Here is a 13,454-nt window from a genome sequence, read left to right as displayed (position 1 = left end):
AGTTAATCTGTCCTTGCAGGGCCCATGACCTGCAATTTTAAATTCCCAGAACATAAAAAGCTGTTAGCACATTTTGCCAAGACTCTCCAACTGAAAGAAGAGTTTTATCCAAAAGGGGGTGAAGCCCCAGTTCAAGATCATTTCAGCATGCACCTCTGCACCTTCTCAAGGCCAGAAGAGACTCAGCCCTGGCCATAGAGCTCAGGAGATGGGCACATCATTACTGCGCTAACAAATCAAAGCTAACTGATGTCCACACAGCAGGGTGTGATCTGTTCCCACTGGAAATAACACGAAACAGGACAACAAGGAATGCTTGTCATGATGGGATCTTCAGTGTTACTTCACATCCTCAGGAAGAAGAAACCATTGCAACAAGAACTAAGCCTGAACTTGGCTGAGTGTTCACCACTGAGCTTCTTAGTTCTGTTACTGATGTGCTGTGGGGCTTTGGGTAAGACACTTAAGGTTAAGTTCTTAGTGATCCCCACCTCTGTTTGCAAATCAATGAAATAAGGGAAGGCAAATGTCTCCCTGTAGCATACTGTACTTTTAATTTAAGACTGCAAACAAAGACAGCACTGGGCAAGCCTTACACTGAAAGCACCCTCAGAAGTATTGTCATAATTTAATATTCTTGGGTATTTATAGGCTCCATCACTGCCATTCCAAGGTACCCATATGCCTCACAAGCTTATTTCCTCAAGAACCTCAATAACAGGGCACGTGTTCTCACTTGCTTGCAAGAGTGAACAGTGCAGTCCTTGTGAGTGCAGAGTCTGAACTACCTGACAAGATATCAGAGCAGATCAGTCAACCAGTACTGGCCCTCTTCAACTAATGTTGTAACCAGTTAGACACTTCTCATTTCCAGCAGTTCATCCCTAAAATCAGCCCCAGGAGAAGGACAGCACTCTTTAGCTTCTTGGATCAGATGTTTCTGGTCAGAAAGAAGGCCTGTGAAACATCTTCTTCAAATAGTCCTGGAAGGTTAGTTCCAGGTGAAGAGGAAAATCATTGCTTTTATCTAATGAGATTTCCTTCTACTGAAGTCTTGATAAGGAGCCTAAGCATGAACTGCTGTCTTGCTGCAATGCCAGACTTTTGGAGGTAACAAGCCTTCCAATTGCCTTGTCCTGCTGATAAATCCCCTGCAGGTGTGTATATATGCTGTATAACCCTATGTATCAGTAGGGTTATGTGTACTTTGTGTAACTCCAGGATCAGCTATGTTCATCAAACCCAGTGTCTGCCTGACCCAACACACTGAGTCCTGGCAGTGGATGCCTCAGAAAGGCACAAACCCCAAGTCTGCATGAACAGATCCATCCCTCCTGCTCCATGAAGCAGTGGTTTTCCAGTTTTATTTGGACAGTTACAGCAAGCAGCCCTGTAGTTTATTTCCACTCATTTTCAGAATGCAAATTAGGGCATGCTCTGGCCCTACCTGTCTGACTGGGCACCAACCAAAGTGCTGACTGAAGGCAATGTGACTGCTGGGTGCTGCTGTGGTCCTGGCCAAGGAGCAGTGGCTGGAAGTGTACCCTATACAGGGCAAATGAAAAAGTGATATAAGACCAAAGCCTGGCATCCCTGGAGCCAGGAGAGAGGAAAAACAAACCAGCAGACAGGATTAGCAGGGCAGAGTAAGCTTCCTCTGCAGAGGGTACAATTCAAACCTGCTGAAACCATAGGAGAAGGTTTTAGATCCAGCTGCAGTTGTGCTAATGGTGCCCTGCACTGAACAGTGCAGACGAAACATCTCCTGAAAGGAATGGGGTTAATTTTCCTTGCTGCTCAATCCCTGCTGCCTACAGCAATGCCAGTCAGCATTGGGTGGTCTCATGCATTGGACAGGCTCTCAGCAGCAGCAGGAATCAGAGCAACAGCTCATTTCACACAGGCCACTGAGCAGCAGCCAGCTCTAGCCCGTGCAGGCTGTGTGCTGCAGCACAGCACTGCAAAGCTGGGTTACACCCCATTAGTGCTCCCCCTAGCCCCACAGTCCCTCCAGGCTCAGAAATTTGAAAGCACTTAGCACAGACCTGCCAAGTCTCATTTACATGGAGGAAGACTGGCTCATTCATGAGTCATTTCAAAGCATGGGGCCAAACTGATCCCCAGTGCTGTTCTGACAGGGGTCAGAGGGTAAAGAAAAATGCATAAGTGAAATGAGGAAGAAGATGGACACTAGGGATGAATCTATCCCTCTTGCTGCAGTGATGGGGCTTTACTGGAGGTGATTTTTTGAAACCCTTGGCCTATTTTCTACCAGTTCATTCAGCCAAAAAGCCTTGTACTTGGAAGAATGTGGTGTTGAAAATTCCCACAAAATGGGACTTCTCAAGGTTTCTAGGCCAAGTGTTTGATTGACTCAGTGCAGTCAACAGAGCAAAGACATGCCTTCAAGTCCTGCTGCATCTGTCTCCCGAAAAAAAGGGAAGCTGACAGGAGTTCTGCATGCTGACAAGCTCACTTGGGAAGCTGGGGATCTTTTCAGTCTCCTCGCTACGCTTGGATTGCAGGGAGAGAGAGAGACAGATCAGCAGGGAGCAGACACTGGGTTCCCAGGAAGCTGGCAGGAGTTCAGCATGGAGCGAGGCTGCAGCAACGGCTGGGACCTCACTTGCAGAAGGGTCACAATCCAGGCAAAGAGGATTTTATTTCTTTTTAAAATCAAGTGAAGGGTTTTCTTTCCAGTGAAGCTGTTGGTCCAGATCCAACTGGTGCCCAGTTATGTGAGGAGCAGAGTTCAAGCTTTCTTTATCACTATGTCACATCTCCCACCGTCTAATCTACATCACTGGAGCAAAGGCTCAGCTGTATAGGGAGCTCCAGCAGGCTTTTTCCTCTAAGTTTGTTTTTATTTTTCTTTCTTTTGTCAAAATGGTATGAAATGCCAAGTTTGGACATGAAAGGAAGGAATATCTAAGTTTTGCTTTGAAGTTGAGGATTCAATTGAAGTCGGGCCTGAGATTTAAGGGGCTGCAAACCCATGCGACCTGAAACTCAATAAATGTTTGTCTAGGCCCCTGAGAGCTGAACCAAAGACATTTCACATCACCCCACTCTGGGGTATGATTTACTAGTTTCCCAAAGTGAAGCTCATATGAGCACTGTGTCCTTGAAGGGACCAGCAGGATGAACTGAACAGATCAATTAAAATTGATGGATCTATCAATATTGACAGTGTCATGTCAAAGATGAGGACAACAGAAGAAAATATCGGTTCCCTTAAGAGAAAGGGACAGAAATACTTGTATGCCTTAACTTCAAAGCCTCAGCATGACCACTGGGATTATTGTGACAAAGCATGCTGACATGGTCACAGACGTGACAGGTTGACAAACGAGGGCTGGTGGGTGGTGCTGCCCGTAGGAGTGTGAGAGAGGGGAGATAAAATTGAAACACAATCTGCCAACAACAAAAGGAGTCACTGAAGGGAAGTCCTGGGTGTTTCAGAGACCCAGTTTCTTACCAAAGAAATGGGAGGAGGAGGGAATCTCCTTTTGTTTGTTGGTTGCTTGTGACCTAAATACCTTGCAGCTAGCTCAGCAAATCCATCTGGCTAAAAATAAAGAAGAATAAACTTCTATGTGCTTGAAATTTATCCCTGAGTTGACAGAGAGGACTATGCACTGCCCTGATGGTCCTGAGCAGAGAAGGGGGACAGGAAAGCTTCCCTTGGTATCAGAGAGTATGCAATTTTGTCCATATTACAGCTGACACTTAGGCAGGGCTACATCCCTAAATTCAATACAGCTTACAACAACTATGGTTAAACCTGGATTTCTGCATTAGATGAGACATGGCCAAAGTGACTGCAACCATGCCCAAGGCATCCAAAAGCCCTACCCCCTCTAAAATAAAGTCACAGAGCTTATGATGGGGAAAGCAATGTCAGAAGGCCTTACAAGGGGGACTAACAGCACACTCATGGCCCTCCACATAATTCCAGAAAGCAAACTCGACTCATTTAACTGGCAGAAAAAATAATGCACTAAAGAAAAGCAGGAAAAAAGAATTATTTTTCTGCCAGTTTAAGGGACCTGATAGGGCCAGGGCCTGAGCAAGGAAGGACACACCCCCAGCCTGAAAATGCACGCAGTGCTTTCAACAATAGTGAGATGTTAAGATTGTTTCAGGCATTTGGAGGATCATCACCTGCACATTCTGCCATTTCACCAGAGATGAGGACCAATGCAGGTACCCACTCAGCACAGGCTCTGTCTTCTATGTGAAGCTTTACACCAGCGTGCTCATATGGAGAGGGAAGTCTGCCTGAGAAGTATTTTCTCTGTATCAAAGTAATCTCAAAGTGATCAAAGCAATCTCCTGCTGTTCTGGGTATGCCTAAAATTACCGATGAAAAGAATTAAGAGGAAGAACACATACTCCTCTGGTTTCAAGGTGGTTTCTTTTGTGTATTGCATGGCCCTTTGTGCAGCACCAGTTTGTGATAGCTCCTTGTACAGCCAGGCTGTCAAGCCTCCTGCCCCCCTGCTAAAATAATATCTCTCCCCCTCCTTTCTAGGAAAATACAATAGTAAAAATCAAGGCACAGCAAGAAGAATCCAGAGACAATTGTAGGTTGTGAAGCTACTTTGAACTCAGTTATTGGAAGCTGCCCGAACTTTAAGACAGACGTGGAAGATGTGGAAACCATCCAGACGGGGATGTTGACCCCATCTGCTTGCTAACTTTGGCTCCTTCAATTTGGCCACAGTTCAATACAACCTTTTCCTCAAACCTTACTCCCATAGGCATGAATTGGAATACAAATTTTCTCAATCTGGCTGGGACTAGAAAATATCTTCAGTCAATTCGCCTTATTTTTGGATCTTGAGCAGAAAGGGAGGGCAGGAAAGAAGCCACCATCTGGACCTGATGTGGCTGAGACGGTGGGGAGTGAGAAGGACTCACCACCCACAACTGGCACTTGCCATGCTTACCTTGCTTTGCTTCCTGTCAAGGTAGAACTGATGTTGACTAATGGCCATAGCCCAGATGGACTTTATTAATGCTGGACAGGCGTACCACGTATGCACAGCAATGCCACTATGCCCAAAAGTCCTCCTGGTCACAGATGCCCTGGAGAGGAGAAAAGAATGAACTGGGGTTACACAAAGGTTTCACGAGATTGCTTTCTGTTGCAGAACTTGTCACTGATCTCACAGTAAAAGCTGCTGTCTTCACTGTGTACACCCTTGTGTTAATGGGCAAAAATACTTAGGAACCAGCAATACATATCTAATAAAGCCAGGAGAGCATTTACTTCAAATATCTCCTCAAGATAGAATCTCCAGAGGACTGACAGTTCAGATCATCCAGTTTGCCCAGCTCAGACTGTATCCCTGGATTTGGCTGATGCTGACTTGCTGCATATCCCAGGGGAGCCGCCAAGGCCAAAGCCTGCATGAATCCTGTGTGTCTCATCACAGGCAGAGACATCTGAGCCCAAGTTCTCACACCCTCCACTGCCTCCCAAATATTAGGATCCAGGTAGCAACTAAAGATCCACAGGATCAAAGGCTGCTTTAGGGAGTGTGAGAAAGGCTCTTCATGAACCTTGATTTCCCCATGTGTAAACAGATGTAGCAGGATTTGCCACATGGCATGGGGGCAGGGAGTTGTGAGGCTCAAAGGGGGCTGCCTAGTGCCCTGGAGAGAAGAATGGGACTCAGAGATTAGCTGAGTGAATTTAAAAACAGGAAAAATAAGAGCTAAATATTTCCTCTCTGGGACTCCCAGTTGTTCTCAAACATTAGCAAAAAAACACAGGTTAGGTTTCCCCATGCTTTCACAGCTGTACAAACCTGCTTGATTATTCCTCCCCATCCCTCAAAAGCAACCCCACCAGCAGAGCCCCTGACACCAGCACAGTGCACACTCAGGCTCTCAGCCTGAATCTATGGAACTCCTCCCACTGCAGGGATGGAGCTCTGGCTGGAATAAACCACACCACTGACCTACAGAGCCCCAAATAAATGAGGGCCTCCTCTCCAGTCTGTTAAATGAGTCTTGTGGTAGAGAAGGATTATGAAATGATGTGACATGGGTACAGAGGCTCGCTCACTCAGAAATGTGACACTTTTAGGGACATGGATGGTGAAGAGGGACCAGTGCAAAAAGAGACAGCCTGGGGTGTGCTACAGAGGGGTGCCAGGATCCACAGTCAGCAGGGACTCTGAGCCATGGAGGTGTGGAGGTGACACTGCAGGACAGCCCAGGAGCTCTACTGCGCCATGCAAGGGGAAGTCAACTCTTTCACCAGCACTCACAAGTCCTCAAGCCTGCTAAGGTTCCCTCCTGCACCTGTACCTGAACTGCCCACCTCTCTTCTGGCGCTTGTCTGCTTTGCACTGCCTTGTCCAAAGTTGGAGGTGAACATGGAGGGGTGAACAATTGAAGAAAGTTGTGACAGAGCCAAGAATGAAAGAAAACCAGAACTCTGCAGCAAAATGAGAATTACTGGCAATGTTCAGTCTGGGAGAGGGCTGACAGCCATTGCATCAGGGCTTTTTCAGCGCTTCAAAATGTGTTAAAGTCAAATTATGGAGCTACAAATCAGAGAGAAATTTCTGAGAAAGCAGCCGTGGCCAATGCAAACAAGGTCTGAGACAACTGGGATCTCATGTTTCAGTGTTACCCTGTGCTGAATCCTTTCCTTGTGAATGGTGCTAGAGACCTTGTCCTATCACCAGTATTGTTCTTGTGAGAGAAGTCTCCATGGATGCAACTGATGGTGCTGGGCTGCCTCACTTCTGTCACTTGACAGGGAATGAAGGCTGTGCTGGGAGTTGAAGTTGAGACTGGAGAGTGAATCCAGCTCTGGATGCTTTATATTGGTCTAAGGACACAAACCACGGCAGCACACTGGCACAAAAAGCTCTAAGGAAATTAAGGCACTCAAACATGGGCTGAAGCTTTAATTCTGGCTGAAGCTTTAATCCTGTTCAGTTCAAACTCCTGAATTCTTAGAAACATATTCTGCATATCATTCACCTTCTCACTGTAAAAGCAGTGATTTCTGATTTTTTTCCTTTTTGTAATCTGTGCATATTTCCCACCAAAACAGCAGACTCCATAAGAATGTCTGCAGACTGTTGGCCAGAGCTGTGGACTTGCTTTTCACAGCTGTGTTTGAAGACCTGAGAGGTATGGATCACGGGTGTTTTTTCACTACTTCCCTCCATTCATGCTACATGCGCTATGGAATTAATCCTGTTGATAGCCCCTAAAATGTATCATTTTCCTCCTTCATGGGATAAGTAACTGCAGTGAAAGGAGGTTAAATGGCTTGTTGGGGACAGGAAGCCATGGGCAGAGGCAGAGCTTAAAAACATACATTGTGCTGCCCAGCCCTGGCCACAGCCACGGAGCTGTGCTCGCTCTCCTGACTGTGGCTTCGCTGACTCAGGCTCTGGTTTGGCTAGGAGGAGAGGAATGTGGAGAGAGCACTGCGTTGGCTACTCCTCCGCCTCCACATGCTGAACAACTCCTTGCAGGAGTCCATCCCACATTGCTGGGAGACTACAACCCAAGCTGTCTTCCCACCATGCCACTGCAACGTGCTGTGCTGCATTACAGCCTGAGTACCAGTTCCACCTGGATGGTGCCACTCTGGATACAAAAAACCAATCAAAATTATACAAAATCCAACCAAACCAATTCCTTTGTAGCAAGAAAGTACCAGGCTGACAACCCAGGACAGGGCTTTGTCCTCCTGGTGTTGAGTCAGAGAAACAGAGCAATGGAATAAAGAACGGAAGCTCTTCTGTGTCACTAATTCCAATAATCTAAATACAAATGAGAGAGAAGGAAGCTCTTCTGTGTCACTAATTCCAATAATCTAAATACAAATGAGAGAGAAGAGGCTGCTCTGTGTGGTCACGTTTCATGCATGACATTGAGTTGCAAATGGCACCATGATTTTAAGGTCCCAGAGCTATTTCCTTTCTTTTTCTTGCAACTGCTCCTTCAGGAAACAGGCAGAACTTAGGGCATTTAGGGGCTCCTGGCTGCTGGTTGCTCCCAGCACACGTTTCTGACGCCTCTCTGGCTGCCAGAGCCTCGGTGGGGGAAGGAGTGCACTACCCCCAGCTCCTGTTGCTGGAATATCTCCCAGTGTATTCTTGACTTTGGGAATTCACTCTGCTAGATTTCATGTGACTGTTTATATGCTTAATATTAAGCAGATGCTTAGAGGTTCTGCTGACCTGGAGCTGCACAATGACATGAGCTGCTTTACTGTTTGTTTTGACAAATGCACCTATGCAGGCAGGCACCCTTGTACTGGTGTGGCTGTGCTCATATCAGGGTAAATAAGGATAGAAACTGCATGCAGAATTCCCCTAATAAAAGTACATATATTAATACACAGATAGGCATGGGAAACAGGTGAAACTGGATCACAGCTGACTGATCACTGCAACACACTACTACCAGCAACACATCCAATCAATCTGGGCAGAGGAGATAATTTCCATTAGTAGTATCATACTTACAGTGCATAAGAGACATTACTTTTAGTCAGAACAAGTTTCAGAGCCATCCACTCACTGTGTGCAGTAACCATCCACTAACTCAAACACACCAGGGGTGCTGAATGCACTGATGGGATGCAGCACAGTCCCTTGAACTCTCACATTAGGATTCCAAAGTAAGAAAAAAAAGGCTCCTGTGCCAAAAAGACTGATGGGCTTTCATCCAGGCTGCCGGTGGTAAACCTCTGGTTCTGTGCCATTGCTTTCAGTTGCACTACTGAATATTTATTTACAAAAAAGCATGTGAGTACAAAATCTGGCACTCACCTCCGGGCTCCGAGTGAAACACGGGGACAAGGCAAACCCCCCTTTCACACACGAGGGCTGCCAGTACTGCAGCTGAGGCACCGGAGCCACACAGTCCCAGGGGTCACAAGGTGCCAGAACAGAGGGAAGGGGAAAAAAAAACCGCTAGGAGCCGAGGGGAAACACATCCTCAAAAACGCACACCAGAGCCCGAAATGTCCCGCTGAAAGGAAGCAGCAGCAGCCGGCTTGGTGCCCGCTGCCTCTCTCTCGCGTGCTCCCCAGCCACCAAGCGCAGCGAGCCCCGCACAGCAGCGGGAGCAGCACCCGGCTCACCCGGCTCGGCACTGCACAGCCCGGCTCAGCCCGGCCCGTCTCGTGGCTCACCTGCGCGGATCGTGCACCTCCACCGAGAACTTCTTCTCGCGGAAATAGAGGTTCTCCAGCTGCCTCCATTGGAAGATCTGCAAGGAGAAGAAGGGGATGAAGCGCCTCCGCGCGCCGCCTGGCCCAGCCCTGCCCGCCGCTTGCTCCCGGCGCTGCGGCGGGAATGCCCCGCTGTGCTCCGCCCCGGCCCCGCGTCCCGCCCGCCCCGCACCCGCGGGGCAGCCCCGGGGGCGGGCTGCGGCCTCCGTCCCTCCCTCTCTCTGACCGCCAGCCCCGAGCACGGAGCCTGCTGCGGGCAGCGGGGGCTGGCGGGGAAGGGTGCCGGTTCCACTTTGCGGAGCGAAATGTGTTGAAAACACATACAAACTCCGGGCAAACCGGGATTCGACTACGTTTTCCTTGGAGGGCTGGCACCTGGGGTGGTGCATCAGCCTCTGGCACAGCAGACTCTCCCGGGGTGAAGGAGATGAGACCCCTCCACCCAGGTGCCAGTACCCAGCTCTGCTTTTATCCCGCGATCCACGTAAAATTGGCAGGAGCATGAGCCGAGTGGGGTTTGTTTGTCCCAGGTGCTGTCAGACTCGTGGTGGCGATGCCCAAGGCTCCAGGCGCTCCCGGCGGTACAAAACACGGCAATGAGCAGGTCGTATCTCAGCCTCTGTTTTACAGGCTGCCCTGCCGGGATATCTCGGAGCAGCACTGGGACAAAGCCAACACTACCACCAAGGGGGAAACTGAGGCACCAAGCTTTTCATGGGAGTGAAATGCAGCGTGCCCTCGCCCCTGAGTCAGCCTGGGCCAGCCCTGGAGGGCTCTGCGTGCTCCTGGGAGCGGGAAGTGCTTACACGGCCCCTTGTGCCCACACTTCTCCCGTGAAAGAGCACCCATTTCCCAGGCAGGAGGGCGGACCGACCTCAGGAACAGCGCGAAGGACGCGCTGACAGCGAAATAGTGCCCGCTCCGTAAACTATCACACCATCACCACTGCGGGCAGCTCCACCACTGCCTCTTCCTTACAAATGAGTGAGCTAAACTCCAAACCCTGGCTTCCAGGTTGCCAATCCACAGGGAGGAGGCAGCCTCCACCCCCCTTGGCATCTCGGACTTCGGCTTCCTGCATTGCCCCATAGCAAGCAGCAGGGCTGCGGAACGCAGCCCCGCTGCCGGGGAGCACAGGCAGCAGCGCATTCCCTGATTTACACTCCCTCTCCCACTCCAAGTAGCTTCTGTGGAGTTCCTGTCCTACCCCCGAGGAAGGCGCTGGCTCCTGACACGCTGAGATAAGCCTCGGCTGCCAGTGTCAGCGCTCTGGAGATAAGTAAACAGGAGGCGTAATTTGATTTGCACTGATATAGCTGCTGGTGGAGCTGAAATCTTGAGAATACAACAAACCTCAGAGAGGACCCAAAATTTTCTCCTTGCTGGTATTTCAGGGGCAGCAAAATTGAAAATATTTGTTACAGTTTCCAAGCAAGGTTTTTTTTTTTTTTCTTTTTTTTTTTTCTTTTTTTTTTTTTCCTTTCTGTAACAGGGTGCTTCTTGGAAGGAAGGGTGGGGATTAAGAAGGGCACTGAGCTACCGCATGTTCTAGGGCTGTCCACATTGCTGAGGGGGTAGGGGAAGAAGGGAGCCAGGAGAGGTGGTTAGTCTGAAAGGCTGAGTTACATTGTCCTTATGGGATTATTTTATTCCTCCACTGGAAATATTAATTGCTGCATAAAACTTGTAAACACCAAACGAAGCACAGAAACACCCATTATTTTACCCACCGAGGGAGGACAGGCATAGGGTGAAAGGGTTAAGCTGGGAGCTGAAGTCTGACTCCTCTTTAAGTGCCTGGCTTCAAAGGCATGAAAAGGAAGTTTGGGGCCTTAACTCCCACAGACAACAACTGGGGTCAAGCTGAAAACATCCCTCCATGCTTCCAGATGCCCATCTGCAAGGCGGGGAGGACAAGGCGGCTGTGCTGCACGGCATGTGCAGAGGACGTGTTTGGGAGGCGTTCAGACATGTGGAACACATAAGAGTCTAAAAAGCCAGCAGATCACACCCTTCAGAAAATACCCCTCTGTCCCCAGGTCCCCCGTTGTCATTTATGACTAAACTGGTGTGGCGCAGAAGGAATTTGAAACTTTTCTGAGCTGCTGGCAGCTGCTCTGTTTGGATGCTGTCCTGCCCATCCTCCTCCTCTGTCTCTGTTGGACTGTCCCCTGTGCTCAGATCCTTTTCTATTTTACCCTCTCTGCTACCAAATCTCACAGTGCTGTTTGCTAAGGGAAGCTCTGTTTCTCGTTTCTCTTCTATGATTAACTCCAACTGTCCAAACACACAGGGCTCTGGGGAAGCTGTTCAGATGCCCAAATGTAGGCATGGAGTGCCCTTTTCCATGCCCCAGGGTTCCCTGCCTGGCCCCTGGCTGCTGCCCCGGGTGGGAGGGAGCCTGACATAGGTCCGGTGCTGTATCTGCCAGCCCCACGCAGATGTCTTGGATCACCAGCAGTGCCTAAAACAGCATTAGACACCTACGTTTTGGGCACTGGAGCAGCTCCCCAGATTGCTGCATTTTTATATTTAGCTTTGTTGTTTTCCTTGGCAGAAGAAGGCAAATCCAGACTCTTGGGAGGGAGGGGGTGGAAGTGACCCCACAACCTAAGTTTGTGTCTTTTATTCAATAGCTGTGCTCTCCTGAACGTACATGTGTGTGTTTTACCATTGCTGTAGTTGTGTTCCATTTCCTCCCCAAGTATTACTCTACAGTGTCCCACTCCTTTTTCCCACATTGATCTGAGAGGTCTCCCCCTTCCTATACAAATGGAATCCAATCTGCAAAAATGGTACTACCCACAAGAAAGTATCCACTTTCCTGTTAGCCGATCACAATCCCTCCAGAGAAACAAAGCCAAAGGTGCCCCTTTAGCCAGACCTCCTAATGTAAGCAAGCTGTTCCCTTCACCAGTTGCCTGCCTTATGTATGGTCTCAAATTGATGTTGTTAATGCAGTGACAGATGCACAAGGTGCCATTAGTAGGTCTTCCTAAATGGAAGCATAATTTTTACCCATCAAGATCCTTTTACCACGCTGGTGCTTGCAGCCTTCACTGGGGAATAAAGCCCCAGCAGGGAGCTGGTCGTAATTTCAACAGGATCTTGTGGAAATGCAGTGACAACAGATGCATGCTGGTTTGGGGGCTGGTTTGAGTCAAAGCATCCATGTTCATGGCAGGTTTGCCTCTCCTTGCACTGAGGTTGGGTCTGGTTTTGGGTTATTTGGCTTATGATTGTCTTTAGTTAATTTCCGGGGCTGAATCCAATGTCTGCACATGTAGGTGGGACAATTTGTATTGGTTTTACTGGGATTGCATCAGAAGTGCAATGACCCTTTGACAAAGAGTACCTCAGCAGGGACTGGGACAGCATCTCCCCAAACACACTGAAAATGGGGCTTAGGAGAAAGTCAATCATTAACACAAGCTTAGAGCACAGTTCCCCTGCCCTTGAGTAGCTGCCTTCACTCAGTGCCCAAAGACAAGGGGACAATTAGCAGTGCTGAAGAGGGCCAAGTCTGTGATGTGGTGGTTTGCCTGCTGGGTTCTCTTCTGAGGTCAGCAGCTCCTTTTGGATCATGCAGCACTGGGCAGCTTTCAGATGGGAATAATTTTTGGTAGTGGCCATCATTACAGACTGCACATAAGATGATTTAATCTTCAACAGATACTTAAGGAAGTATCCATGAGACTGGCTTTTGAGCACATGCATGTGAAAGGGGCTAGTAAAAGAGAAAATGATTACTCTTATTCTCTCCTCCTCCAAGGGGCCTGTCCCCACCATGATCTCTGTTTCATCATGCCAATAAAACTAGAACTGACACTATCACTTGAATTTGAAAAACTGCTTATCAACTTGTGAACATTCAAGGAAATAACTGTTCCCCATCAGACCACATGCACTGTTTAAAATATGCTGGGGTGGATGGGGAGGCCATGATGGGGAAACCAGTGCCAGAAATGTCTTCTACAAAGCTGGCACCTTAGAAGAGGAGCCAGGAGAGAGATTCGAGTGCTGCATGGTGTGCTGTGGAGAATTCAGGTGCAAGCTACAGGAATTTTCTCACTGGAAATCCCTTCCAAGAGGCTGGCAAGCTTGCCAGGCACCAGATGTTTGTGACTAGTTACAAAGAGCTGCAGTCAAAACCCTTCAGACGCAATCTTCTTTTGTGAGCACACTTGTGGTTTGCTGGCTGGTCCGTAATTAAGCTGAGCCTGGAGGAGAGGGGCCC

The 13,454-nt window shown here is 48.6% G+C and overlaps 1 protein-coding gene across 5 annotated transcripts in view; it reads right to left on the bottom strand.

Moving 5' to 3' along the window:
- Nucleotides 1-13,454, bottom strand: part of FRMD4A (FERM domain containing 4A) — a 275,296-nt gene that overhangs the window by 31,124 nt on the left and 230,718 nt on the right. For all 5 annotated transcript variants that reach the window (XM_059847481.1, XM_059847480.1, XM_059847479.1 and 2 more), the window contains exons 12-13: nucleotides 9,179-9,255; nucleotides 4,953-5,091 (exon numbers count right to left, since the gene is read on the bottom strand). In XM_059847481.1, the coding sequence (XP_059703464.1) occupies nucleotides 4,953-5,091; nucleotides 9,179-9,255 (216 nt within the window). The remainder of the gene's footprint in view (nucleotides 1-4,952; nucleotides 5,092-9,178; nucleotides 9,256-13,454) is intronic.

The sequence above is a fragment of the Haemorhous mexicanus genome, chromosome 5 (genome assembly GCF_027477595.1).
Source record: "Haemorhous mexicanus isolate bHaeMex1 chromosome 5, bHaeMex1.pri, whole genome shotgun sequence".
Taxonomy (NCBI): Eukaryota; Metazoa; Chordata; class Aves; order Passeriformes; family Fringillidae; genus Haemorhous; species Haemorhous mexicanus.
This window is presented reverse-complemented; position numbering and strand designations above follow the sequence as displayed.